General features: G+C 38.8%; 1 protein-coding gene across 1 annotated transcript in view; it reads left to right on the forward strand.

Annotated features, from left to right (window-relative positions):
* AIDA (axin interactor, dorsalization associated) overlaps positions 1-27,450 on the forward strand; it is a 69,033-nt gene that overhangs the window by 21,953 nt on the left and 19,630 nt on the right. The window contains exons 5-6 of the mRNA XM_037823368.1: positions 8,625-8,688; positions 8,866-8,972. Coding sequence (XP_037679296.1) covers positions 8,625-8,688; positions 8,866-8,972 — 171 coding nt within the window. The remainder of the gene's footprint in view (positions 1-8,624; positions 8,689-8,865; positions 8,973-27,450) is intronic.

Consider the following 27,450-nt stretch of genomic DNA (forward strand, 5'->3'; position numbering starts at 1 on the left):
TTTAATACATATACCCAATAGATCATCTTTATATTTTAAAATTATTTAACTAAGCAAAAATAGACTGCAGCATTGGGGTACTAGGAAGTTGTATTTACATCTACTCTATGGAATCAGGTCCATAAGTGGATTCGATGCCTTCTTGTTGGAGGGGAATGTCTTTGTTAGACCATGCAACCTCTTTACTTCACCATGTAGGCATGGATTATGGAAGATTCTAGTCCCTTGTGGCCATTGCACATGTTGTTGACTACCTGGCAATAAGTGCAACACCAAATCCAAAACTCCAGAGGAAAGAGTCCTGTTCCCCAAAACACAGAGAGAGACTAACAATGAAAAAGTTCTGCTAGAATCTGTCAACATGGAGGTCAGGACTGCCTCTCAACCTAGGCATGTGGAAGGGAGAGAGAGATGACCATGAGACCAGGGCACCACCACTCCTTGGGTGGTGGTGATTAGTGAGTGGATTTAGGTTGCTGGGTGAGCAGTGGTCCTCGTGTTAGAATTTCTGGTGCCTGCCTGAGTAAGAAGAGCAAGCTGTACCCACCCTGCCCCATCCTGGTCTCCATCACCCTGGGCAGTCTGTACTTTTCAAGCCTTGAAGTGCTGGGGCATGGCTGGGGTAGCAAAGTCAACTGGGCATCTCTTGCAAACCCTGAGGAAAGTCTCTAGCCTACAATGATGGCAGTTTAGGGTATTCTGGGCCTCTTTGGGCCCTTGTCACCAATTTTGGGACAACTGGAGAGTTCTACTCAACATTTTGTTATGCCCTACAGTCATACACATTGCAAATATTTCTCCCATTTTGTCACTTTCTATTAATTTAGTTTGCAATTTCTCCTTAGCCCAGAAAGTGGATTTTTTAAATGGATCATATCTTCCCCTTTATGGTCTACTTCATTGTTTTTATGCTCAGGAAGCCTTCCACATAGCCACTAACAGAGATGTTCACCAGGCTCTTGCCACCTGGGCCTTGGCCTCCAACCTCTGCGTCCAGGGTGAGAGTCTCTGGTTCAGAAATGGCAGCCCTGGGCCAGGCCTTTGCCATCACTCTGATCACTCTGCTTCCTCCTTCTTTCATCGGCAGCTCCACCCTGGCTCCAGGTGGCACTGTGTCTGGTGACAATGCCTGCTTCCAAAGCCTTGGCCCAGAACTCAGTCCGCAAGAGCCGGGGCTCAGGGCACCCCCACCCCCCACCCCCACTGATGAGATTTGGGGTGCTTCTCCTCCAGCCAGCAGACTCCTGTGTACTGGCTGCCACAGTGGATATCAGGCTGAGGAACCCTGACCTCCTTCCTCTCTTCCAACAATAATTTGGAGGTTTTGTGGTCAAAGGCGCCAAACCATGTTATTCCTGGGCTTGTTGCATCTGCCACGACTGCTGGCTCCTCGGGGCATTCTCCAGCCCCCACCTGGAGGGTGACCTTGGAGGAGACTTGGTCAGAGAGGGACCGAGGATTCATTTTTCCCATTGCTGAAGACCGACTCTGGTAGTTTTTATACAGTTGTTAGATAACTATATTTTTCTCATCTCTTCAGGATACTGTCCTTCTGAAGATGGCAAGAATTATGATTAATCATGTCAGTTTGATAGTTTTGGTAATCAAGACCATAAACTTTCTGTTACAAGAACCACGTTTGTATTTGGAAATATTAGTCCTTACGTAGGTCCATAGGAATACAGTCAAGTAATTAAAATTTCTCACAAATTTTTATTTCTAACTACCATGTTTTCTTGTGCCTATGATTTTATTTTATGATCTTTCTCAAAGCATTAACAAATACTTTGTATAAGATTAATAACAGCTTTGTTGAGATATAATTCACATACCATACAATTTACATATTTAAAGTATACTATTCAGTGGCTTTTAGTATATTCAGAGTTGTGTGTGCATCCCTCACCATAATAAATCTTAGACTGTTTTCTTTACCCCAAAATGAATCCCTGTACTCATTAGCATCACTCCCCATTTTCTCCCAACTTCCCAATTCTCAGCCTAGACAACCACTGATCTACTTTCTATCTCTATAAATTTGCCTATTCTAAACATTTCATGTAAATGGAATCATAGAATATTTCCTTTTGTAACTGGCTGTATATAATATTATTTCAAGAAAGGTACATTGATGGTTTAAATAAAAGATTATCACTACAGTTAGGATGGTTGTGTTATATAATTGTCCTAAAGAAAATTATAGTGTTAAAAATTTTTTAAGGATAAGAATAAATAGGAATTTAGCTAACCTTTTTTAGTCACTATTTTCCATTAGTCTTTTTTAGTTTGTTACCTAATAAAATTTAAGATTCTTAACAGAAATATAGGATGATGGCAAAGATTGTAAACCATTTATCCTCAGTTGTTTATGATCTCTTCCTATTAACATGCTCAAATATTTCTCCTATTTCCTGACAAGATCTTTTGTTGATAATAATGGTTACCATTTTTCAGAGAAGCAGATGTATGCTAGACACTTGGATTAATTCTCTCAACTGCATTGTGCTAATAAACTGACCCTTGCCTCTGACCTCACAGCTTGTAAATACCAGAACCGGGTTGAACCCTGGTCTAAAGGTGCCCAAATAAAGCTCATGTTCCTTCCACCACACTCTTATTAGTACCTGTACTGGTGCAATGCTAACATCAGTCCTAAATATTATAGTTTTCCAGTTTAAGCTCCTGAGAGGTTATTGACCTTTGGTGGAAGGTTGGACTGAAATCTGTATTGGTCTTCTGTTTCTCTGTCTCTTCTTTTTTCTATTTAAGCTTTAGAATGGAAATGGAAAGGAAAGATAGTATTAGTGGTGCTCATTTTATTATGTTATGAATTAATATAATGATTTTCATTTGACTTCTCTTTTTTCTTGGCATCTAATATCTTTTTAGGTGATTTTAAATTTGATATTGTTTTTTTTTAAAATAAACAGCTTTATTGAGGTATAATTCATATACCATACAATTCACCCATTTAAAGTGTACAATTCACTGATTTTTTAGTATATTTATAGAGTTGTGCAACCAGCACCACAATTTTAGAACATTTTTACTACCTCAAAAAGAAACCCCGTTTCTGTTTGGGGTGATGAAAAAGTTTTAGTAAGGATGGTGGTGATGGTAACACAACATTGTGAATGTAGTTAATGCCACTGCATTATATATCCGAGTGTGGTTAAAAGGGGAACTTTTAGGTTGTATATATGTTACTAAATAAAAACTTAAAAAATAACAACCACCATAGGACTGTACAACAAAGTCAACCCTAATGTAAACTGTGGACTAAGTTAATAGTACAGTTATAATAATATTCTTTCATTAATTGTAACAAAGGTACCACACTAATGCAAAATGGTAATAATGGGGGGAAGGGTATATGGAAGCTCTACATTTTCTGCATGACTTTTCTGTAAACCTACAGTTTCTCTAATAACCGAAAGAAATTTAACAAAGAAAGATACTTCATAACCTTTAGTAACCTTTAGTTACTACTACTAAACCCCCATCCATCTCCCTCCCGGTCAGCCATCCCTTAACCTTAGCAACCACAAATCTACTTTCTTTCTCTGTAGATTTTCCTGATTTGGACTTTCATGCAATATGTGTCTCTATGAGCTAGCACGTTCTCTGATTATTTTCTTCATAGTTACCATGGGCCTTAAATTTAACATTCTAAATCTATAACACTCTCCTTTGCTTTGATACCAGTTTAACTTCAATGGTTTACAAAAACTGTATTTTTATACTCCTTGATCTCCCTACTATTGTGTAGTTCTTGTCACAAATTACATGATTATACATTGTGAGTTTAAAACCTCTAATTTATAATTACATTTTATGCATTTGCCCTTTAGATTCTGTAGGAAGTAAAAACTGGAGCTACAAACCAAAAATACAATAGTACTGGTATTTATATTTACCCATGTTGTCACCCTCACTGGAGAGCTTTTTTACTTCATGCAGTGTTAATCTATTGTCTATTGTCCTTTCCTTTCAACCTGCAGGAACTTTCTTAACATCATTTGCAGGGCAGGTTTAGTGGTGTGAACTCCTTCAGCTTTTGTTTATCTGGGAATATCTTAATCTATCCCTCATTTTTGAAAGACAGTTTTGCCTGATATAGAACCCTTGGTTGGCAATTTTTTGCCTTTAGCACTTTATGTTATCCCACTCCCTTCTTGCCTCCATGGTTTCCAATGAGAAATCAGCTCTTAATCTTATTGAGGCTCCTTGCTATAGTACATGTTGCTTCTCTCTCATGGTTTTCAGAATTCTCTCTGTCTTTATCATTTAACAGTCTGATTATAATATCAGCAGCATTGGTCCATTTGGGCTTATCCTGTTTGGAGTTCTCAGATTTGTATATTCATTTCTTTTGTTAAATTTGGAAAGTTTTCAGCCATTATTTCCTCAAACATTCTCTCTGCCCCTTTCTTTTTCCTTCTGGGATCCCCACAGTGTGTGTATTATTACACTTGATGGTGTCCCACAGTTTCCTGAGGTTCTGTTCACTTTTCATCATTCTTTCTTCCTGCGCCTCAGACTGGATGATTTCAATTGTCTTATTTTCAAGTTCTCTGATTCCTTCTTCTGCCAACTTCAATCTGCTCTTGAAACTCTGTAGGGAATTTTCAATTTCTGTAAGTGTGGTCTTCAGCTGTTTGGTTCCTTTTCATAATTTTCATCTCTCTATTTAAATTCTCTGTGTTCATCTGTTGTTTTCCTGATTTCCTCTAGTTCTTTGTCCATGTTTTTCTTTAGCTCTTTGAGTATCTTAGGACCATTTTTTAAAAGTCTTTACCTGGTATGTCCTAGGTCTTGTCTTCTTCTTTAATAGTTTCCAAGGCTTTAATTTTGTCTTCTGCCTGGGTCATCACTTCCTGTTTCTTTGTATGTTTGGAACCTTTTGTAGAAACCTGGGCATTTTGATATTTTAATGTGTTATCTCTGGAATTTAGACTGTGAGACATCTGTTCCTTAAGCTTACATCCAGCTATTGTTATGATAGAGCTTTCCTGGAATGCCAGGAGCTAACAAAAAAGTAGGAAAAAAGATATCACCTTTCCCAGTTTTTGCAGGTTTTTTTTTTTTGTTGTTGTTACCACTCAATGCCCCAGAAGTCTTTGAACCTCCATTGTGGAGCATGAATTAGACCTTCTTAATACTGTTTACCCAGATGTCAGCCAATGCTCTTAAATTTTGCTTTTCTTCCCCATTATAAGGGATGTTAGTTTCTGAAAAGCAGTAAGCCTGCTGCCACGGGCCTGGGCCTGGGCAGAAGACTGGTGATGGGGGCTCAGTCCATGGGCTTGAGGCTCTGCCCTGGGGATGATCCCCCCCCACCCCCCACCCATACAGTGGACCTCCCCAGTAGGCCTGAGGGTTGGCTGATGTCTGTGCTTCCAGAGGGTCTGCAGCAGCCCCTTGCTCCCTGCTGCTCCTCAGGCCTCTGCACCATCTGGAAGATGGGTCAGCCAAGCCCACCCCCAGAAAGGCCATGATCAGACAGGCATATTAGCAAATCTTTTGTTTCCAAAGTCCAAACTCAGAAGCAGGATGGGTCTCTGATATGGGGAGTTTCATGGCTGCATGGGGCCTGGAGATCTGAGCTTCCTCCCAGCAGCCTAAGACAATGTGACCCTGCTGTTCTCACAGACAGCACTTGAGGAATCTGTGTGACTGAAGGGTGTATGGCTTCAAGTCTGGTGTTGGGGTTTATTTTGACACAGAGTGTGAGGTGGTCTTTCCTCTCTTTTTGCCCCTCCTTGTGCCCCCTGCCCCTTTTGCCAATCCTCCAAGGCTTATCCATACAATGATAAAGCTCCAGGCCAAAGTGTAGGGGCCTCCATGTTCCCTTCTACACCTGCCACTTGTCTTGGGTTGTGTATGTGGCCCTAGGAATCCCCCCATTTACACAGTGCCAATTGTCACCTCTTCCCTAGGAAATAATTTCCTACTGGGCACTGCAGTGTATGTCCTACAGCCAGCATTCCCTCACCCCAGGCAGCATGACTTGACTACTCTTCCAACAGCCTTCTGTAGGAGATTTCCACAGGCCACCTTCTACATGCAGAGCGAGTTCTGGGACAGTAAGTCCTTCAGGCCACCACCAGGCATACACGCTCCCATGGTGTACACGAGGGCTACTCTGTTCCCTCCGGAACCAGGACCAGGGATCCATACTGGGAGCACCATCAGCTCCACACAGAGCTGGTGAGGGGTGGAGGGGTGGAGAGAAGCCAGGTTGCCAAGACATCCTGCTGCTTTTAATTAGCCTTTTTCTTGAGTCCATGCTCACCCTGTTTCTGCAGTCCTTTAACTGTTTTCTGGAGCTTTGAGAAAGATGTTTCTTCCAGTTCTTGATGGCTGTTCCAAGATTCTGTGGGGAGATGGAGCCCTGAAGCATCTCACTGTCATCTTGATCAGGGTGGGGCCTCAACGTTTTTATTATTGTTGTTTTATACATACTTTAAGGGTTGATTTTTTTCTTTTTATTATTATTAAAAATACCATATATGTGCTTTTGTTTCTGGTGTGAATGATTCATGTCTTTTATTGTTTTGCCACTCACTCCCCCATTCTCAGTATCTGGCACAGTTTATGTGAGAGACTAATTGATATTTGTTGAGTTCAAGTGTAATAGTTTACTTACAATGAGCAATCATGCATCAAATCTAGAAAGGATGTTCTTAAAATTTTTAAAATACTAGTTAGTGAGATCTGAAAATGCTAGGATTCTAGTCAGCTAGGTAGAGAAAACTGTTGAAAGAATGAATTACCATATAATAATGCAGGCTTTTGCTTGTATGATACTTTAAATTTTCCAATGTAATTTCATTTACATTATTTAATTCTCTCAACAGTCTATGAAGTAAGTACTATTCCCGTTTGGGGGAACGGTGATTCAGAATAATTGCATGAGTGCTCAAATCATGTGGTGTAATTGTAGAGCTAGGATTTGATGTCAAATCTAACTTTGTCTTCTACTTTCCCCTTGCTTATCAAACATCATCATATAAGCCTATCTGTCCCTTGAACAAGCTAACTAGTTTCTGCCTCAGAACCTTCCTTGTCGTTCTAGTCTGTTCTCTTATATTTGCAGCTATTATATATGATTCCTCTCATCCTAGGTCATTGTTTAAATGTCTTCTAACAATTTAGTTTTGAAAGGCCTTCTCTGTCCACCTTACCTAAAGTTCTCCCTCTGTTCCACTTACTCTACTTATGTAATCATCCTGTTTGTGTCCTTCATAACACTAATCACAGTCTTACATTATCTCATTTATTTGTGAACTTATTTCCTGTCTGCCTTTCCTGACTAGGATCTAAATCCCATATATTGAGGGCAAGAACCCTCTGTCTTGATCACTGCCATATCTTTAGCACCTAAGCAGTGATTGGAACATTATGGGCACTCAGTGCATATTTTTTGAGAAGAAGAAAGGAAGGGAGAGGGTGAGAGTTGAAGGGAGGGAGAAAAATAAGAATGAATGAGAATCTAGACACAAATCTTAACCTTCTCTCTCACTGGGGGACTTAGTAGAAATACATCTTTTAATGAAGTCTAATAAACGAATCTGGCTCCTATTTGGAGTAAGTCATGTAATTGCAACCTTTGCTTTTGGGGTTTCCTCCTTTGGGATGCCAATATGCTACATGCATGTTAGCTCTAAACTCCAGGATGCCAAAATGAGAGAGGCTGAATAAATTTAGTGCAAAATCATGGAAGCCTTTTGGACTGCCCAGTTAATGCTCTCAGTTCTTTTTAATATAATTGTAGGTAGTTACTGGGAACCCTTAAGGGCAGAAATTAAGCATTAAATTGCATACTTACTTACTATAGCTTTTCAAAAGTAGCCAGAACTATAGAACATCTCTCTTTAAGTTTACATGCCAAATACAATCATTGAAATATAGGTCAACAACAGCCAGAATACAGAGTTGGTACTATATTGTTTGAAGACTTACCTTGGGGATAGTCCCTCTTAGGGTATGTGTATTCATGTGTGTTTGTGTATATGTGTGTGTGTGTGTGTATATATATATATATATATATACATACATACATATAAATACATGTTTCTTAATAAAATTACATATAAATGTAAAATAAATTTATCATAAAAGGAATCTGAGAATTATAATCTTGCTACTACAGTCTTCACCAGTTTGATGGGGTTGAGGAAATGTCTACTCAGGACATAGATTAAGATGTGCTTGTATACCTTTACTTGGTCGATTTTGATGCCAATCTTTTGATTAAAGTTCCCCAGGAAGGAAGCATTCTCCTCTGTGTGACATATGTCTCACCTCGGATCTTGTATATAGAACTGTTCTGAGGTTTGTTTTCCACGAGGGCTCTGAGACTCTGGAACTTACTCTCCTTGGAGATCTGGCAGTACTCTGAAATTACTGCTACCTTGAGTAGACTATGGGCATTTTCTTTTTGTTAAGACCTTCAGTGGACAAATGCACTGTGGCTCTGGAATGATAATAAGGTTGAGAATTTTTTAAATTATGAATATGCATAGTAAAATTGATTATAATTAGTCATTTTAAGATAGAATTTTTGGTTCTGATTTATGGAAGAATTCATGTTTCTTTTTCATTCTCTTTTTTTATTCCAGTCCTAAAGAATATTCTTACATATAATAAAGAATTCCCATTTGATGTTCAGCCTGTTCCATTAAGGTAAGATAAATAAGCATCCATATTTGTCCTCTTATTTTTTACCTCTTTTTCAGATACTTCTGTTTTTTTGTTTTTTCTTCATCATTGGGTATCTTACCTGGAAAATGATAGCTGTGAGGCTTCACTAGTATATGTAGTTTTGTAGCTCACTACTTTTTTCCATCCTTTTCCATGTAGAAGAATTTTAGCACCTGGTGAAGAAGAGAATTTGGAATTTGAAGAAGATGAAGAGGAGGGTGGTGCTGGAGCTGGGTCTCCTGATTTCTTCCCTGCTAGAGTTCCCGGTGAGTATCACTTTCTAAAAATGCGCATTATTTAATCCATGGTCAGGGTGTTTGGAACGTAATGTTGTCTAGTAGGGCGTAAAACCTCACCAGAGACAATGCTAATCTTAAGCAAATTTTCATGGCCATGTTATTGACAGTAACTATTTTATAAATATGGTCTGAAAATGTCTTGTTATCTGTCTCAGTGATCCCCCAGACCACCTCAACATTTGGTGATTTGCTAGGAGGACTCACAGGACTCAGCATATAATGATGTTTATGGCTATTGTAGTGAAAGCGTTCAAAATAGAATCAGCAAAAGGAAAAAGCTTGTGGGGTGAAGTCTGGAGGAACAGGCATAGATTTCTAAGAGTCCTCTTAGGGGTCAAACAGGGTGCACTAAATTCCTCTAGCAGCAAGTTGCGTTAGCACATGTGAAGTGTTGTCTACTAGGGAAGCTCATTAGAGACTCAGTGCCCAGGGGTTTTATTGGGGGCCAGTCACATAGGCAACTTCTGGTTAACAAGTACCAAACTTATAGCACCCAGAAGGAAAGCAGATATTCAGCATAAACCATATTGTTTGCACAGACTTTAGCCACAGTTAGCTATTTTTATCAGGGAATGGTTGGAACCCTCCCATTTCAAGTTCTCAGATGCCAGCCAAGGGCTAACCTTGCAAGGGGGCCTTTCTAAGGAAAACAGTCTCTGGCCTGCTGTGTTAACTCTTTTCTCCACAACATTATAAGCACGTCTTTAATTGTAGTAAAACTGTACCTAGGAGAATGGATATTGAGCAGTTGCCCTTTTTCTTCCATCTTGTTTTAGGGAAGCAGTGAATTTATGGAAAATTTTGTTAAATTGTCAGAAGATCTCAGTGAGGATCTTCCCTTCCTGTAAATAACTTAGGCAGGCAGCCTGGGTAAATTTCTTGCCTCTCCTAATCACTGCTTTGCTCTGTTTTCTGTTCTATAGTGTACCATTTTCATTTCTGGTAAGCCGTTTTAGCAACATGTTGTGATGTAGTAAATGCATTTTAGGGTAGACTCTAGATGCTTTATTGTAAGTTGAATACAATATATGTGTCATACAGATGTCTTCCTTGGTAATAAAAGTAAAATAATGTCCCAGTATTTTTAATACTCCTTGGGGAGGAGGCATTATGGAGTAGGAAAAACAAGCTTGGAGCTATAGATACCTGGCTTGATTGTAGGCTTTGCCAATATTAGTTGGGTGAATTTGCACCTGTTTCTTAAACTAATCTGAACTTCAATTTCTTTATTTATAAAATGAGATAATAATGCCTATCTTATAAGGTTAAACAAAAAAATAAAATAAAGCAGTTAGCACAGCACCTGTCATATGCTTTAAATAGGCATAACAATACTTACATTATAGAATTATTGGGAAAATTACAGGCACTGTAGTTGGCAGATGTTAATAATGTTTCTTAGGTACAAGGGCAATTAGTTATAATCTGCTTTGCTTTATGAAGGGAGAACCGTATTTTCTTTGCTTTTGTTGTGTGTGTAGGAAATTTTAAGATTGCTTGCTGTTTTACTGACTAGGTAATATTTATTCCCTTTTCACACCACATACTGGAATTGACGTAGCTTCAAGTTCTATAAATTTCTATCTAATTTATTTGTTTGCTCTCTTGCTGCACTTCTGCAGCAAATGATATCCTGGAAGCAGATGATGTAAACCATAAAGCAGACAAATTAAGGTCTGTATTGGATTTTCAGGTTGCTGAGGTGAAAACAAACTTTTACCATAAATTAAATCCATTTTCTGTGTTAGATTAAGCCCAAACTGAATAGATTTTTGTATTTTGATATAGCGGTTACATTTCATATCAGAGGTACAGAAAGCTCACTGATCCCTTCTATTTCCTGAATGTCTTTTCCCTAAAAGTCATAAAGAATATATGTAGTTTAGTTTGTTGAATTTGTTTTGGAATCATATTGTCGAGTGCCTGTAAGCATCATTAAAAAACAACTCCTAAGATTATTTTCATTGAAAGTATATGTCATTGATATAGCAAGGTGACATTTAACTTTTAATTTAATTGTGAATCCAGGATTTCAGTGATGACTAGACTGTGTCTGTATTTCATTAGCAGGGTGGGTCTAGGAATTGTAATTTTTTTTTTTAATTCAACTTTTTTTGAAGTATCACTTACATACATAAAATTCACCTTTTTTAGCGTGCAGTTTTATGAGTTTTGGCAAATGCATACGGTTGTGTAGCTACCACCATGTTAAACTAATGTGATATGAGGTATGGTATGTGCATGTGGTAAGACCAAGAGTAGTTTTCCCTTTATAAATAAAAATGACTTTTTAGCCAACCTTTTTTGTTAAAAAAAAAAAAAGTTATGTGTCACTTACCTTTATTGATATTAATCTGTTTCAAAATTTTAAAAACTCATAAAGCAGACACAACTTTCTATTAAACAACTCACTTAAGCCAAAATGGAATTTACTTTTTCTAAAGGAAGGCTTGGAAGAGTTAATTTAAATAAAGGATGTAAATTTACAACCTGTTATTTATAAACTGAAAATTTATTGACAGTGTTGAATAGTACAGCTACCAAAATCATAAGCCAAAGCAGCATGAATTTTAAAAAATAGCCCAGACCCAAACTTTTTTTTTTGGAGGGGGGTGGTACATAGGGGAGCTCGAAACATTGCATTATGTGGGTCATTGGTTTCGGTTAAATTTAGGCTGGTATATGTTACCATAATAAAAATAAAATAAAAATGTTTAGGTAGGGTTCGGCTAGATGAGTCTTCTATTCCATGTGCCATTGATGAAAGTTACTTGGTGGTGTGCAGCTGGTTGAAAGGTCCAGGATAGCTTTGCTCACATGTCTGATGCCCTGGTGAGGAAAGCTGGAAGGCTGGACTTAGCTGACACTGCTAGCTGAAGCAACAACATGTGGCTTCTTCTTCTTGGCAGCCAGACACAATTTTATACAGTATTTTTTTTTAAAGCATTTTCTTACTGAGTAGTAATATGCTCAAGCTCAAATATAGGTCTAGTAGTTTCAAAATTAGTATACATAGGTGTTGGTTTCTTAATCTCTTAAATAGCCTACATATGCATAAAATGTATTATTTTTTAAACAAAAAATAATGAAATTTATCTCTTTTCGGTGAGGCCTGTACTTGTTTTGCTGCACAAATACTCAATTTTGGATTGCTCTCGTGAGATAAGCAAAAAGAGATTTCATTTTCAACCGAAATAAGATGCTTTCTGTTCTTGCTCACACATGTAAAAGATGTTGAAAACTGCAGAAAATGTTCATTGTTTTCTTGTGACTATCAGGGCATTCTTTTTCCACAGAAATCCAGAATATGTCTGAGGGCAAAGCAGTGAATATAATCTTATATTCTACAGTTAGACCCAACTCACAAAGTTCTTCCTCTTCTCTCAAAGTCAGATTCTCAGGCTAACCAGCAGAATCGGAGAAAGAGTCCCTCACCTAGGCATTTATTTGTATTGAAAGAGAAAAGAAATACTGTTTTTCTGCAGTTCGTCCCGCTGGTTTGCAGTAAGACTTGAGACTTGCTGATATCCTTCCTCACTTAGGAAAAAAATAACAAGCTACAAAACTACGTTTCTTTCCTTCATTCTATTACTGTGGAGTATTACTTTGTTGAGTTCCTTAGGTTGAACCACCCTTGGATACCTGGGATAAACCCCACTTGATCATGGTATTCTTTAAATGTGCTGTTGGATTCAGTTTGTTAGTATTTTGTTGAGGACTTTTGCATCTATATTCATAAGGAATATTGGTCTATAGTTTTCTTGTGTTATCTTTATCTTTCTTTGGTATTAAGGTGATGTTAGCCTCATAGTATGAGTTAGGGAGTGTTCTCTCCTCTTCAGTTTTTTGAAGTGTTTGAGCAGGATTAGTGTTAATTCTTTTTGGATTGTTTGGTAAAATTCACCAGTGAAGCCATCTGGTCCTGGGCTTTTCTTTTTTAGGTTTTTGATGACTGATTCAAATACTTTACTTTTATTGGTCTTTTGAGATCCTCTATTTCTTCTTGAGTCAGTAGAGGTAGTTTGTGTGTTTCTAGGAATTTGTCCATTTCAGCTAAGCTATCTAATTTGTTGGTGTACAGTTGTTCATAGTATCCTCTTATAAGCCATTTGTTTCTGGATGTTGGTAGCAATGAGCTCTCCCTCCCCACCCCATTTCTGATTGTAGTTGTTTGTGTCCTCTTTCTTTGTCAGTATAAATAAAGGTTTGTCGAGTTTATTGATCTTTTCCAAGATCCAACTTTTGGTTTTGTTGATTCTCTCTATTGCTTTTTATTGTCTATTTCATTTATCTCTGCTCTAATCTTTGTAATTTCCTTCCTTCTACTCACTTTGGGTTTAATTTGCTCTTTTTTTGCTAATCCTCCAGTTGTGAGTTTAGGTCTCTGGTTTGAGGTTGTCTTCTTTTTAAATTTTATTCAGCTGAGTTTGTTTATCTTAAATAAAAATCCTTTAAAAGTGATCCTGGGACCGTTAGAAGTTCCATGAAGACACAGATGCCTACAATGACTGCAATTCTAAATCCTGACTGAATGTGTTTGCAAAATCAGTGTAAGCAGATATCTTAATTATATGTGCTTACAGAAGACTGAACAAAATTCTGAACAAAATTCTACATGTCTTTTTCATTTTCCCTAAATTTTGTTAAATCTGCAAGTATATACAATCCAACTAATTCAAATTAATGTTTAGTGTTCATTGGAGCTGTTTCACAGCAGCAAAAATTGAATGAGGGAAATAAATTTCTAAATGATGTAGATGTAGGAAAAAGATAAATACAATCAGAACTATAGTCTAAATGTATTTTATCAATAGTCAACTCTGTCTGCACTGTACTGAAAGGAAAAGAATACACCAAGAAAATTCACATTGATCACTCTGGTGATGTGAATACCACATGCATCTGATTGAATATGGTTTGTATTCTGTTCCCAGTATTAAGGATGGTATTTAACTCAGAACTCCATATTACAAATATACAGCAGCCATTTTGTCCTAATTAAGGAATGTCTTAATGCACAATATTATCTTTTTTCTAGAGGATCTTTATATATTCAATGATTGATTGAATTAAAGGTTAGTAATGAATTTTAAAAAATCATAATTCTCAAGGCCTGGTATTATGTGGAAACAAAAAGACCGCATAATTCTGCTTGCTAAAACGGCTGACCTTGTCTGCAAGTTTAGGGTCACAAGTCCATAATGTGTGCAAAGAAATGCAATATAAAGAACTATGCAAAATTACAGTAAAATGATCCAGGAAAAATGTCATATCTAGGGGGAAAGAAGCATTTATAAATATAACAAAATCAAGTGTATACATAAAAACTACATCTAGCATTAGTTGTAGCAGGTAGCATAGATAGCACTCTAAGTTCAGGCTTTCAAATCTGCACTGCTAAGGCATGCCATCTTTGGTTGACTTCCTTACCAGGAAAGAAGGAATGAGAGGGAGGGCACAGATTCTGAGAACTTCTTTTCTCCAGAATGAAACTTCCCTCCAATTTTCTTTTACACCGGTAAACATGTTTGCTCCAGTTGGGGGTGCTTTAAATGGAGGTTGGCAAAAGTAAATCAGAAGGAACAGGATGACATCATCATCCTTCCATTCTTGTCCTCCCCTCTGTGAGGTACAGAGCTCGCCATTTACCAATACTTTCCCTATTTCTCATTAAAAAAAAAAAACTTAAAATGGACCCAACTAAAGTAAACGTGGTTCTACCACTCATTGCCTTGCAGGCTGAAACACCCATAAAGAAATTAATAAAGGGGCTGCCCAGTCTGTCTGTCACTTGTGAACATGCATTACTCAATGCACAAAGTTCAAAGAGCATTTATTCTTTCTTATTCACTCTCTTGGGTGCAAATCACTCTCTTGGGTAAACTAGCGACAGTTCAAGGACTCCCCTGGGATTCCACACACCTGGTTGAGAAATCCTGGTTTAGACAGTCAGCTTTGCATGCAGAGCTTTCTGTACTTAAAAGTGTTGTAGCAGAACAGTGCCCACCCCCAGATGTTCATACCCTTATTCTTGGAACCTGTGAATATATTGTGTTATATGGTAGAAGGGACTTTGGAGATAAAATTAAGGTTAAGGGCCTTGGGATGGTGAAGTCATGCTGCATTATTTGGGTGAGCTAAGTCTATTTACCTGAGGCCTTGTGCTGGTTTGGATCTGTTATGTACCCCACGCCATGTTCTCTTAATCCAGTCTTGCAGGGGCAGACCTATTGTGGGTGGGATCTTTTGATTAGGTTGTTTCCATGAAGATGTGACCCACCCAATTATGGGTGAGACCTTTTAATTAGATTATTTCCATGGCAATATGACCCTGCCCATTCAAGATGGGTCTTAATTAGCTCACCAGCATCCTTGAGAGTACTCAGGAAAACAGAGAGAGCTCAGAGCTAACACAGACCCAGACATTTGGAGATACTAAGCTAAGAGATGAAGCCTAGGGTTTGCCCCAGAGAAGCTAAGTGAGAACCCACAGATGCTTAAAGAAAAAGCCATAGGAATCAGAAGCTGAAAACAACACAATGTGGGAGCAAAGGACCAGCAGATGTCAGCTATGTGCCTTCCCAGCTGACAGAGGTGTTCCGGATGCCACTGGCCTTTCTTCAGTGAACATATCCTCTTGTTAATGCCTTAGTTTGGACACTTTTATGGCCTTAGAACTGTATGTTTGTAAACTAATAAATTTCCATTGAAAAAAAAAAGACAATCCATTTCTGGTCTATTGCATTTTGGCAGCTTTAGCAAACTGCAACAGGCCTGAAAAGCGAAGAACCCTTCCTGGCTGGGGTCTTAGAGAGGTATGATAATGGAAGAAGGGTCAGAAAGATGGCAGTATGATAACCCTCTGACATCTTGTGCTTGTTCTGAGATGTCAGGGGTTATATGCAAGAACTGGGGAGAGGCTTCTAGGGGCCAAGGGCAGCCCCCACCTGACAGCCAGCAAGGAAACAGAAACCTTAGCCTTACAACCACGTTGAACTGAATACTGCTAACACCTGGATGAGCATTAGAGCAAATAGCATTTTCCCCTGGAGCCTACAGAAAGGAATGCAGCCCTGCCAGCACCTTGATTTTAGCCCAGTGAGACCCTTTCCAGACTTCTGGCCTATGGAACTGTTAGATTATAAATTTGTATCTCTTTAAAATTATTTTATTATTATTAAAGAAGTTGTAGGCTTACAGAAAAATCATGCAGAAAGTACAGAGTTCCCATTTAACCCCCCTCACATGCAGTTTTCCCTTTTAGTAACACTGCATTAATATGGTACTTCTGTTAAAATTGATGAAACATTATTACTATAATTATCCTATTAATTTTAGTCCGTAGGTTTCATTAGGGTTCACTGTGTTGTACAGTCCTATGGTTGTTTGTTTTTTTTAAATTTTTAATCAAGTAATGTACATACAATCTAAAATTCCCTCTTTTAGCCATATTCAGTTATTTAATTCAGTGGCTTAATTATGCTCACAACATTGTGCTGCCATCCCCAAATCCATTCATAAAACTTTTCCATCACCCAAACAGAAACTCTGTACCAATTAAGCATTAACTCCCCATTTCCTACCCCCACCTCAGCCCCCGGTAACAAGTATCCTAGTTTCTGACTTTATGAATTTGCACATTCTAATTATTTCATATAAGTGAAGTCGTACAATATTTGTCCTTTTGTGTCTGGTTTATTTCACTCAACATGATGTCTTCCAGGTCCATCCATGTTGTCACAGTTATCAGACTTTCTTTCTTTTTTACAGCTGAATAATACTCTTTTCTATGTATATGCCACATTTTGTTTATCCATTCATCTGTTGATGAACGCTTGTGTTGCTTCCATCTTTTGGCAGTTGTGAATAATGCCACTACTAACATCAGTGTGTAAATATCTGTCCAAGTCCTTGCTTTTTGTTCTTTTAGGTATAGACCTGAAAGTGGGATTGCCTGGTCATATGGTGTTCCAGTTTGCTAAAACTGCCAAAATGCAAAATACCAGAAATGGATTGGCTTTTACAATGGCAGTTTTTTAGTTCACAAATTTAACAGTTCTAAAGCCATTAAAATGTCCCAATTAAGGTACCAATAGGACAATACCTTCTCTGCAGAAAGGCTGATGGCATCTGGGTTCCTCTGTCGTATGGGAAGGCACATGGCCAGAGTCTGCTGGACCTCTCCTGGGGTTAGCGTCTGGTTTCCATTGCTTTCTCCAAAATGTCTCTGGACTTCTGTCTCAGCTTCTCTGTCTCAGCTCCTGTGCTTGCTTGTTTTTCCCAGGGCATTTCTCTTTAAGCATCTGGGGGTCCTCTCTCAGCTACTCCAGGGCAAACTCTGGATTTAATCTCTTAGCTTCTCTCCTGGTTCAGGTTTCAATGGCTGTGTCCAAAATGTCTCTTGGCCTTTTCTCCCTAAGTATCTCTGAGCTCTCTTCAAAATGTCTCTGCCTTTTATCCTCTCATAGAGGATGCCAGTAAACTAATTAAGACCCACCTTTGAATGGGTGGGGTCACATTTCCTTGGAAATAATCTAATTGAAAGGTCCCACCCACAACTGGGTGGGTCACATCTTCATGGAATCAACCTAATCAAAAATCCCACCCATAATAAGTCTGCACCCACATGATTGGATTAAAAGAACATAGTCTTTTATGTGGTACATAGCAGATTCAAACCAACACAGATGGCAATACTATGTTCACCTTTCTGAGAAACTACCAAACTTTTCCACAGCGGCTGTACCATTTTACATTACCACCAGCAATGCATGGGGTTTCCTAATTCTCTGTAATATTTGTCCTTTTTAAACAAAATACATAGATATAGGGTTTTTTGTTTTGTTTTGTTTTTGTTTTTTGGTTTGTTTGTTTTCCTATTTTTTGTATTGTTTTGTTTTTGAATCTGCAGATTTTATTGAGATATAGTTACATACCATGTATTCCATCCAAAGTATACAATCAGTGTCTCACAGTGTCATCACTTAGTTCTGCAATCATCATCACGTTCAGTTTTAGAAAATTTTCATTGTTCCAAAGAGAAAAGTAACAGATACAAAAAAAGAAAGCCCAAACACCCCATATTCCTTATCCCCCCCTGTTGTTAACCCTTAGTATTGGTGTGGTATCTCTGTTACAGTTGATGAAAGAATATTAAGGTATTACTGTTAAATATCATCCTTAGCTTGCAATAGGTAATTGTTCCCCTTATACCACTCTTTATTTTTTTTTTTTTAGGTTTTGAAACTTTATTAAGGAATGCACGTCAAATCTGAAAGAACTCAGATATGACTGTTTGTTTTTTATCCTTGGGTTTTATCAGTTCTATCCTGAAAAAATTGGTATCCCCAAAAGACATTCTGGTTATATTTAAAATAATCAGCATTGCAAATCTACACTGCTTTAGCTGTTCCAGTTTACTTTTCTTCCTAGTTAAGACACGTCCTAGGGATGATTATTGAGAACAAGTTAACATATTCACTTACAAATACATGAAGAAGCCATTTTTGGTATTCAGTTTGCCCTACAAATAAATGTTCTCTTTGCTTCACTTTCTCAGGACTCTCCCTCAAGAGCAAGGCATTCTTTGACAAGTCAGGAATTGGAAGAGGAAAAGGCATTAAACAAAAATTATCATTACTTTTGTCACTCTACTTTAATATATATCTGAATTCTGAAAATCCATCTGAGCTCAAACAGCTCATTTCATATGTTTTCTAACATCATGATCACCTTTAACATGATATAAGAAGGAAAAAAACAAAGCTCTATGGACTTATGGTTAATCGCTAGAGGAACTTTTTTTTTGTTTGCCTCACCTGGTTGTTTTTTTTTTTTTTTTTGACTTAAGGGCAATGTGTAATATTAACATTTGGGATGGGTGAGGCCTATACCTTTCTTTTATGAGGTAGGAAAAGGACTGTTATGAATACAGATTCATTCTTGGCAGAACAATTTTAGGCTTTCCTGAAATATAGAGGATCCAGAAATTAATTCCCTTACAGCTATCCATGAACATGTACTCCTTGGAAAGTCTCTGCCTACCCTTAGATACACATACTCCAGTTTGAAAACTATCAGACCCGTTCATATAGCCTAAAAAAGGTGCGGGGTGGGGGGGGGGTGTCTTTATTCTGACTCCAGGTAGCTTTTCAATTCCTAGCTCTTCTTCAGCAGTTATTAACCCTTAGCAAGCCCACAGTTGATCTTCACAAGTAAGTCTTACAAGTTTAAAGTCAAATGCAGAGTCATCCATTTACTATTTCAGGCTTATGGAGGCTGAGGAAGTTGTCATCAGCTAAAGAAGCAGCTGTGATTCTGATCTCAGCCCTTCAAGCTTCCAGCACCTGGCTGCCTATCAGTACCCTGAGCTCTTTTGCCTCAGATGGCTTGGTGGTTTTAAAATATGTCTATAAATTATCAGATACTCTCCTTTCTGAAGTAGAGCTTAATTCTCTCCCCCCCCCCCGAGTGTAGGCTGTCTACTTCTAATGAAGTAGGCTTGCTTCTAATGAATAAAAATATGACAGATGGCAATGACATCTGAGAATAGGTCATAAAAGTCATGTGGCTTTCTCCCAGCTCCTCACACTCTGGAGGAAATCAGAGATCATGAGGACACTTATGCAGCCCTATGGAGAGGCCTATGTGTCTAGGAACCGATGCCCCCTGCCAACAGCCATGTGAGTGAACCATCTCAGGAGCAGGTCCTCCAGTCCAAGTCAAGCCTGCAGATGAATGCAGCCCCAGCTGACATCTTGGCTGGAAACCCATGAGAGATTCTGAGCCATAAACACCAGCTAGGCTGCTCCTGAGCTCCTGACCAACTTCTGTGAGATAAGAAAAATTTGCCATTTTAATTTATTCTGCAGCAATAGATAACAAATATAGATGGGCATAAAGTAACCCAGGCTCTTCCATCCCCATGGCCTGGCCTTAGCTTTTCTCTTTTCCCAGCTTACTAACCCCTCACAGCTGTGGTAACCATACAGGTGATGGGAGCCAGTTATGAGGAAAATGGGGGTTGTTTTTAAGATGAAAGGTAATTAAATTTAAAGAAGACTTCCCTTATATTCAGAGGTATTACTGTCTAGATGGGATTACCAAAGAAGTAGTGGTGTCTCCATTTTAACCGTTTCCCTTCAGGCTGGACAAATTCTGACTATCTGGTAGGCAGTTGAGATTTAGTTCTACCCTGTGTCTCCTTTCTCTTAACAAGATTAAAAATTGAAGTTAGGCAAGATGGCAGACTGGTGAGCTGTATGTTTTAGTTACTCCTCCAGGAAAGTAGGTAGAAAGCCAGGAACTGCGTGGACTGGACACCACAGAGCAATCTGACTTTGGGCATACTTCATACAACACTCATGAAAACGTGGAACTGCTGAGATCAGCGAAATCTGTAAGTTTTTGCGGCCAGGGGACCCGCGCCCCTCCCTGCCAGGCTCAGTCCCGGGGGAGGAGGGGCTGTCAGCTCCGGGAAGGAGAAGGGAGAACTGCAGTGGCAGCCCTTATCGGAAACTCATTCTACTGATTCAAACTCCAACCATAGATAAACTGAGACCAGACACCAGAGAATCTGAGAGCAGCCAGCCCAGCAGAGAGGAGACAGGCATAGAAAAAAAACAACACGAAAAACTCCAAAATAAAAGCGGAGGATTTTTGGAGTTCTGGTGAACATAGAAAGGGGAAGGGCCCTGAGGCGCATATGCAAATCCTGAAGAAAAGCTGATCTCTCTGCCCTGTGGACCTTTCCTTAATGGCCCTGGTTGCTTTGTCTCTTAGCATTTCAATAACCCATTAGATCTCTGAGGAGGGCCCGTTTTTTTTTTTTGTTTGTTTGTTTGTTTGTTTTTTTTTTAAATCCTTTTTTCTTTTTCTAAAACAATTACTCTAAGAAGCTCAATACAGAAAGCTTCAAAGACTTGCTATTTGGGCAGGTCAAGTCAAGAGCAGAACTAGGAGAGCTCTGAGACAAAACGCAATAATCCAGTGGCTGAGAAAATTCACTAAACACCACAACTTCCCAAGAAAAGGGGGGTGTCCGCTCACAGCCATCACCCTGGTGGACAGGAAACACTCCTGCCCATCGCCAGCCCCATAGCCCAGAACTGCCCCAGACAACCCAGTGTGACGGAAGTGCTTCAAATAACAGGCACACACCACAAAACTGGGCGTGGACATTAGCCTTCCCTGCAACCTCAGCTGATTGTCCCAGAGTTGGGAAGGTAGAGCAGTGTGAATTAACAAAGCCCCATTCAGCCATCATTTCAGCAGACTGGGAGCCTCCCTACACAGCCCAGCAGCCCAGAACTGCCCTGGGGGGACGGCACTCACCTGTGATATAGCACAGTGATCCCTCAACAGAGGACCCAGGGTGCACGGCCTGGAAGAGGGGCCCACTTGCAAGTCTCAGGAGCCATACGCCAATACCAAGGACTTGTGGGTCAGTGGCAGAGACAAACTGTGGCAGGACTGAACTGAAGGATTAGACTATTGCAGCAGCTTTAAAACTCTAGGATCACCAGGGAGATTTGATTGTTAGAGCCACCCCCCCCCCCTCCCTGACTGCCCAAAAACACGCCCCATATACAGGGCAGGCAATACCAACTACACACGCAAGCTTGGTACACCAATTGGACCCCACAAGACTCACTCCCCCACTCAGCAAAAAGGCTAAGCAGGGGAGAACTGGCTTGTGGAGAACAAGTGGCTCGTGGACGCCACCTGCTGGTTAGTTAGAGAAAGTGTACTCCACGAAGCTGTAGATCTGATAAATTAGAGATAAGGACTTCAATTGGTCTACAAATCCTAAAAGAACCCTATCAAGTTCAGCAAATGCCACGAGGCCAAAAACAACAGAAAATTATAAAGCATATGAAAAAACCAGACGATATGGATAACCCAAGCCCAAGCACCCAAATCAAAAGACCAGAAGAGACACAGCACCTAGAGCAGCTACTCAAAGAACTAAAGATGAACAATGAGACCATAGTACGGGAGATAAAGGAAATCAAGAAGACCCTAGAAGAGCATAAAGAAGACATTGCAAGACTAAATAAAAAAATGGATGATCTTATGGAAATTAAAGAAACTGTTGACCAAATTAAAAAGATTCTGGACACTCATAGTACAAGACTAGAGGAAGTTGAACAACGAATCAGTGACCTCAAAGATGACAGAATGGAAAATGAAAGCATAAAAGAAAGAATGGGGAAAAAAAATGGAAAAAATCGAAATGGACCTCAGGAATATGATAGATAATATGAAACGTCCAAATATAAGACTCATTGGTGTCCCAGAAGGGGAAGAAAAGGGTAAAGGTCTAGGAAGAGTATTCAAAGAAATTGTTGGGGAAAACTTCCCAAATCTTCTAAACAACATAAATACACAAATCATAAATGCTCAGTGAACCCCAAATAGAATAAATCCAAATAAACCCACTCCGAGACATATACTGATCACACTATCAAACACAGAAGAGAAGGAGCAAATTCTGAAAGCAGCAAGAGAAAAGCAATTCACCACATACAAAGGAAACAGCATAAGACTAAGTAGTGACTACTCAGCAGCCACCATGGAGGAGAGAAGGCAGTGGCACGATATATTTAAAATTCTGAGTGAGAAAAATTTCCAGCCAAGAATACTTTATCCAGCAAAGCTCTCCTTCAAATTTGAGGGAGAGCTTAAATTTTTCACAGACAAACAAATGCTGAGAGAATTTGCTAACAAGAGACCTGCCCTACTGGAGATACTCAAGGGGGCCCTACACACAGAGAAACAAAGAAAGGACAGAGAGACTTGGAGAAAGGTTCAGTACTAAAGACATTCGGTATGGGTGCAATAAAGGATATTAATAGACAGAGGGGAAAAATATGACAAACATAAACCAAAGGATAAGATGGCCGATTCAAGAAATGCCTTCACGGTTATAACGTTGAATGTAAATGGATTAAACTCCCCAATTAAAAGATATAGATTTGCAGAATGGATCAAAAAAAATGAACCATCAATATGTTGCATACAAGAGACTCATCTTAGACACAGGGACACAAAGAAACTGAAAGTGAAAGGATGGAAAAAAATATTTCATGCAAGCTACAGCCAAAAGAAAGCAGGTGTAGCAATATTAATCTCAGATAAAATAGACTTCAAATGCAGGGATGTTTTGAGAGACAAAGAAGGCCACTACATACTAATAAAAGGGGCAATTCAGCAAGAAGAAATGACAATCGTAAATGTCTATGCACCCAACCAAGGTGCCACAAAATACATGAGAGAAACACTGGCAAAACTAAAGGAAGCAATTGATGTTTCCACAATAATTGTGGGAGACTTCAACACATCACTCTCTCCTATAGATAGATCAACCAGACAGAAGACCAATAAGGAAATTGAAAACCGAAACAATCTGATAAATGAATTAGATTTAACAGACATATACAGGACATTACATCCCAAATCACCAGGATACACATACTTTTCTAGTGCTCACAGAACTTTCTCCAGAATAGATCATATGCTGGGACATAAAACAAGCCTCAATAAATTTAAAAAGATTGAAATTATTCAAAGCACATTCTCTGACCACAATGGAATACAATTAGAAGTCAATAACCATCAGAGACTTAGAAAATTCACAAATACCTGGAGGTTAAACAACACACTCCTAAACAATCAGTGGGTTAAAGAAGAAATAGCAAGAGAAATTGCTAAATATATAGAGACGAATGAAAATGAGAACACAACATACCAAAACCTATGGGATGCAGCAAAAGCAGTGCTCGGGGAAATTTATAGCACTAAACGCATATATTAAAAAGGAAGAAAGAGCCAAAATCAAAGAACTAATGGATCAACTGAAGAAGCTAGAAAATGAACAGCAAACCAATCCTAAACCAAGTACAAGAAAAGAAATAACAAGGATTAAAGCAGAAATAAATGACATAGAGAACAAAAAAACAATAGAGAGGAGGATAAATATCACCAAAAGTTGGTTCTTTGAGAAGATCAACAAGATTGACAAGCCCCTAGCTAGACTGACAAAATCAAAAAGAGAGAAGACCCATATAAACAAAATAATGAATGAAAAAGGTGACATAACTGCAGATCCTGAAGAAATTAAAAAAATTATAAGAGGATACTATGAACAACTGTATGGCAACAAACTGGATAATGTAGAGGAAATGGACAATTTCCTGGAAACATATGAACAACCTAGACTGACCAGAGAAGAAATAGAAGACCTCAACCAACCCATCACAAGCAAAGAGATCCAATCAGTCATCAAAAATCTTCCCACAAATAAATGCCCAGGGCCAGATGGCTTCACAGGGGAATTCTACCAAACTTTCCAGAAAGAACTGACACCAATCTTACTCAAACTCTTTCAAAACATTGAAGAAAATGGAACACTACCTAACTCATTTTATGAAGCTAACATCAATCTAATACCAAAACCAGGCAAAGATGCTACAAAAAAGGAAAACTACCGGCCAATCTCCCTAATGAATATAGATGCAAAAATCCTCAACAAAATACTTGCAAATCGAATCCAAAGACACATTAAAAAAATCATACACCATGACCAAGTGGGGTTTATTCCAGGCATGCAAGGATGGTTCAACATAAGAAAATCAATCAATGTATTACAACACATTAACAAGTCAAAAGGGAAAAATCAATTGATCATCTCAATAGATGCTGAAAAAGCATTTGACAAAATCCAACATCCGTTTTTGATAAAAACACTTCAAAAGGTAGGAATTGAAGGAAACTTCCTCAACATGATAAAGAGCATATATGAAAAACCCACAGCCAGCATAGTACTCAATGGTGAGAGACTGAAAGCCTTCCCTCTAAGATCAGGAACAAGACAAGGATGCCCGCTATCACCACTGTTATTCAACATTGTGCTGGAAGTGCTAGCCAGGGCAATCTGGCAAGACAAAGAAATAAAAGGCATCCAAATTGGAAAAGAAGAAGTAAAACTGTCATTGTTTGCAGATGATATGATCTTATATCTAGAAAACTCTGAGAAATCGACGATACAGCTACTAGAGCTAATAAACAAATTTAGCAAAGTAGCGGGATACAAGGTTAATGCACATAAGTCTGTAATGTTTCTATATGCTAGAAATGAACAAACTGAAAAGACACTCAAGAAAAAGATAGCATTTTCAATAGCAACTAAAAAAATCAAGTACCTAGGAATCAACTTAACCAAAGATGTAAAAGACCTATACAAAGAAAAGTACATAACTCTACTAAAAGAAATAGAAGGGGACCTTAAAAGATGGAAAAATATTCCATGTTCATGGATAGGAAGGCTAAATGTCATTAAGATGTCAATTCTACCCAAACTCATCTACAGATTCAATGCAATCCCAATCAAAATTCCAACAACCTACTTTGCAGACTTGGAAAAGCTAGTTATCAAATTTATTTGGAAAGGGAAGATGCCTTGAATTGCTAAAGACACTCTAAAAAAGAAAAACGAAGTGGGAGGACTTACACTCCCTGACTTTGAAGCTTATTATAAAGCCACAGTTGCCAAAACAGCATGGTACTGGCACAAAGATAGACATATAGATCAATGGAATCGAATTGAGAATTCGGAGACAGACCCTCAGATCTATGGCCGACTGATCTTTGATAAGGCCCCCAAAGTCACTGAACTGAGTCATAATGGTCTTTTCAACAAACGGGGCTGGGAGAGTTGGATATCCATATCCAAAAGAATGAAAGAGGACCCCTACCTCACCCCCTACACAAAAATTAACTCAAAATGGACCAAAGATCTCAATATAAAAGAAAGTACCATAAAACTCCTAGAAGATAATGTAGGAAAACATCTTCAAGACCTTGTATTAGGAGGCCACTTCCTAGACTTTACACCCAAAGCACAAGCAACAAAAGAGAAAATAGATAAATGGGAACTCCTCAAGCTTAGAAGTTTCTGCACCTCAAAGGAATTTCTCAAAAAGGTAAAGAGGCAGCCAACTCAATGGGAAAAAATTTTTGGAAACCATGTATCTGACAAAAGACTGATATCTTGCATATATAAAGAAATCCTACAAGTCAATGACAATAGTACAGTCGGCCCAATTATAAAATGGGTAAAAGATATGAAAAGACAGTTCTCTGAAGAGGAAATACAAATGGCCAAGAAACACATGAAAAAATGTTCAGCTTCACTAGCTATTAGAGAGATGCAAATTAAGACCACAATGAGATACCATCTAACACCGGTTAGAATGGCTGCCATTAAACAAACAGGAAACTACAAATGCTGGAGGGGATGTGGAGAAATTGGAACTCTTATTCACTGTTGGTGGGACTGTATAATGGTTCGTCCACTCTGGAAGTCAGTCTGGCAGTTCCTTAGAAAACTAGATATAGAGTTACCATTCGATCCAGCGATTGCACTTCTCGGTATATACCCGGAAGATCGGAAAGCAGTGACACGAACAGATATCTGCACGCCAATGTTCATAGCAGCATTATTCACAATTGCCAAAAGATGGAAACAACCCAAATGTCCTTCAACAGATGAGTGGATAAATAAAATGTGGTATATACACACGATGGAATACTACGCGGCAGTAAGAAGGAACGACCTCGTGAAACATATGACAACATGGATGAACCTTGAAGACATAATGCTAAGCGAAATAAGCCAGGCACAAAAAGAGAAATATTATATGCTACCACTAATGTGAACTTTGAAAAATGTAAAACAAATGTTTTATAATGTAGAATGTAGTGGAACTAGCAGTAGAGAGCAATTAAGGAAGGGGGAACAATAATCCAAGAACAGATAAGCTATTTAACGTTCTGGGGATGCCCAGGAATGACTATGGTCTGTTAATTTCTGATGGATATAGTAGGAGCAAGTTCACAGAAATGTTGCTATATTAGGTAACTTTCTTGGGGTAAAGTAGGAACATGTTGGAAGTTAAGCAGATATCTTAGGTTAGTTGTCTTTTTCTTACTCCCTTGTTATGGTCTCTTTGAAATGTTCTTTTATTGTATGTTTGTTTTCTTTTTAACTTTTTTTTCATACAGTTGATTTAAAAAAGAAGGGAAAGTTAAAAAAAAAAACAAAAAACAAGGGAAAAAAAAAAGATGTAGTGCCCCCTTGAGGAGCCTGTGGAGAATCCAGGGGTATTCGCCTACCCCACCTCCATGGTTGCTAACATGACCACAGACATAGGGGAGTGGTGGTTTGATGGGTTGGGCCCTCTACCACAGGTTTTACCCTTGGGAAGACGGTTGCTGCAAAGGAGAGGCTAGGCCTCCCTATGGTTGTGCCTAAGAGCCTCCTCCCGAATGCCTCTTTGTTGCTCAGATGTGGCCCTGTCTCTCTAGCTAAGCCAACTTGAAAGGTGAAATCACTGCCCTCCCCACTACGTGGGATCAGACACCCAGGGGAGTGAATCTCCCTGGC

The sequence above is a fragment of the Choloepus didactylus genome, chromosome 2 (assembly GCF_015220235.1).
Source record: "Choloepus didactylus isolate mChoDid1 chromosome 2, mChoDid1.pri, whole genome shotgun sequence".
Lineage (NCBI taxonomy): Eukaryota > Metazoa > Chordata > Mammalia > Pilosa > Megalonychidae > Choloepus > Choloepus didactylus.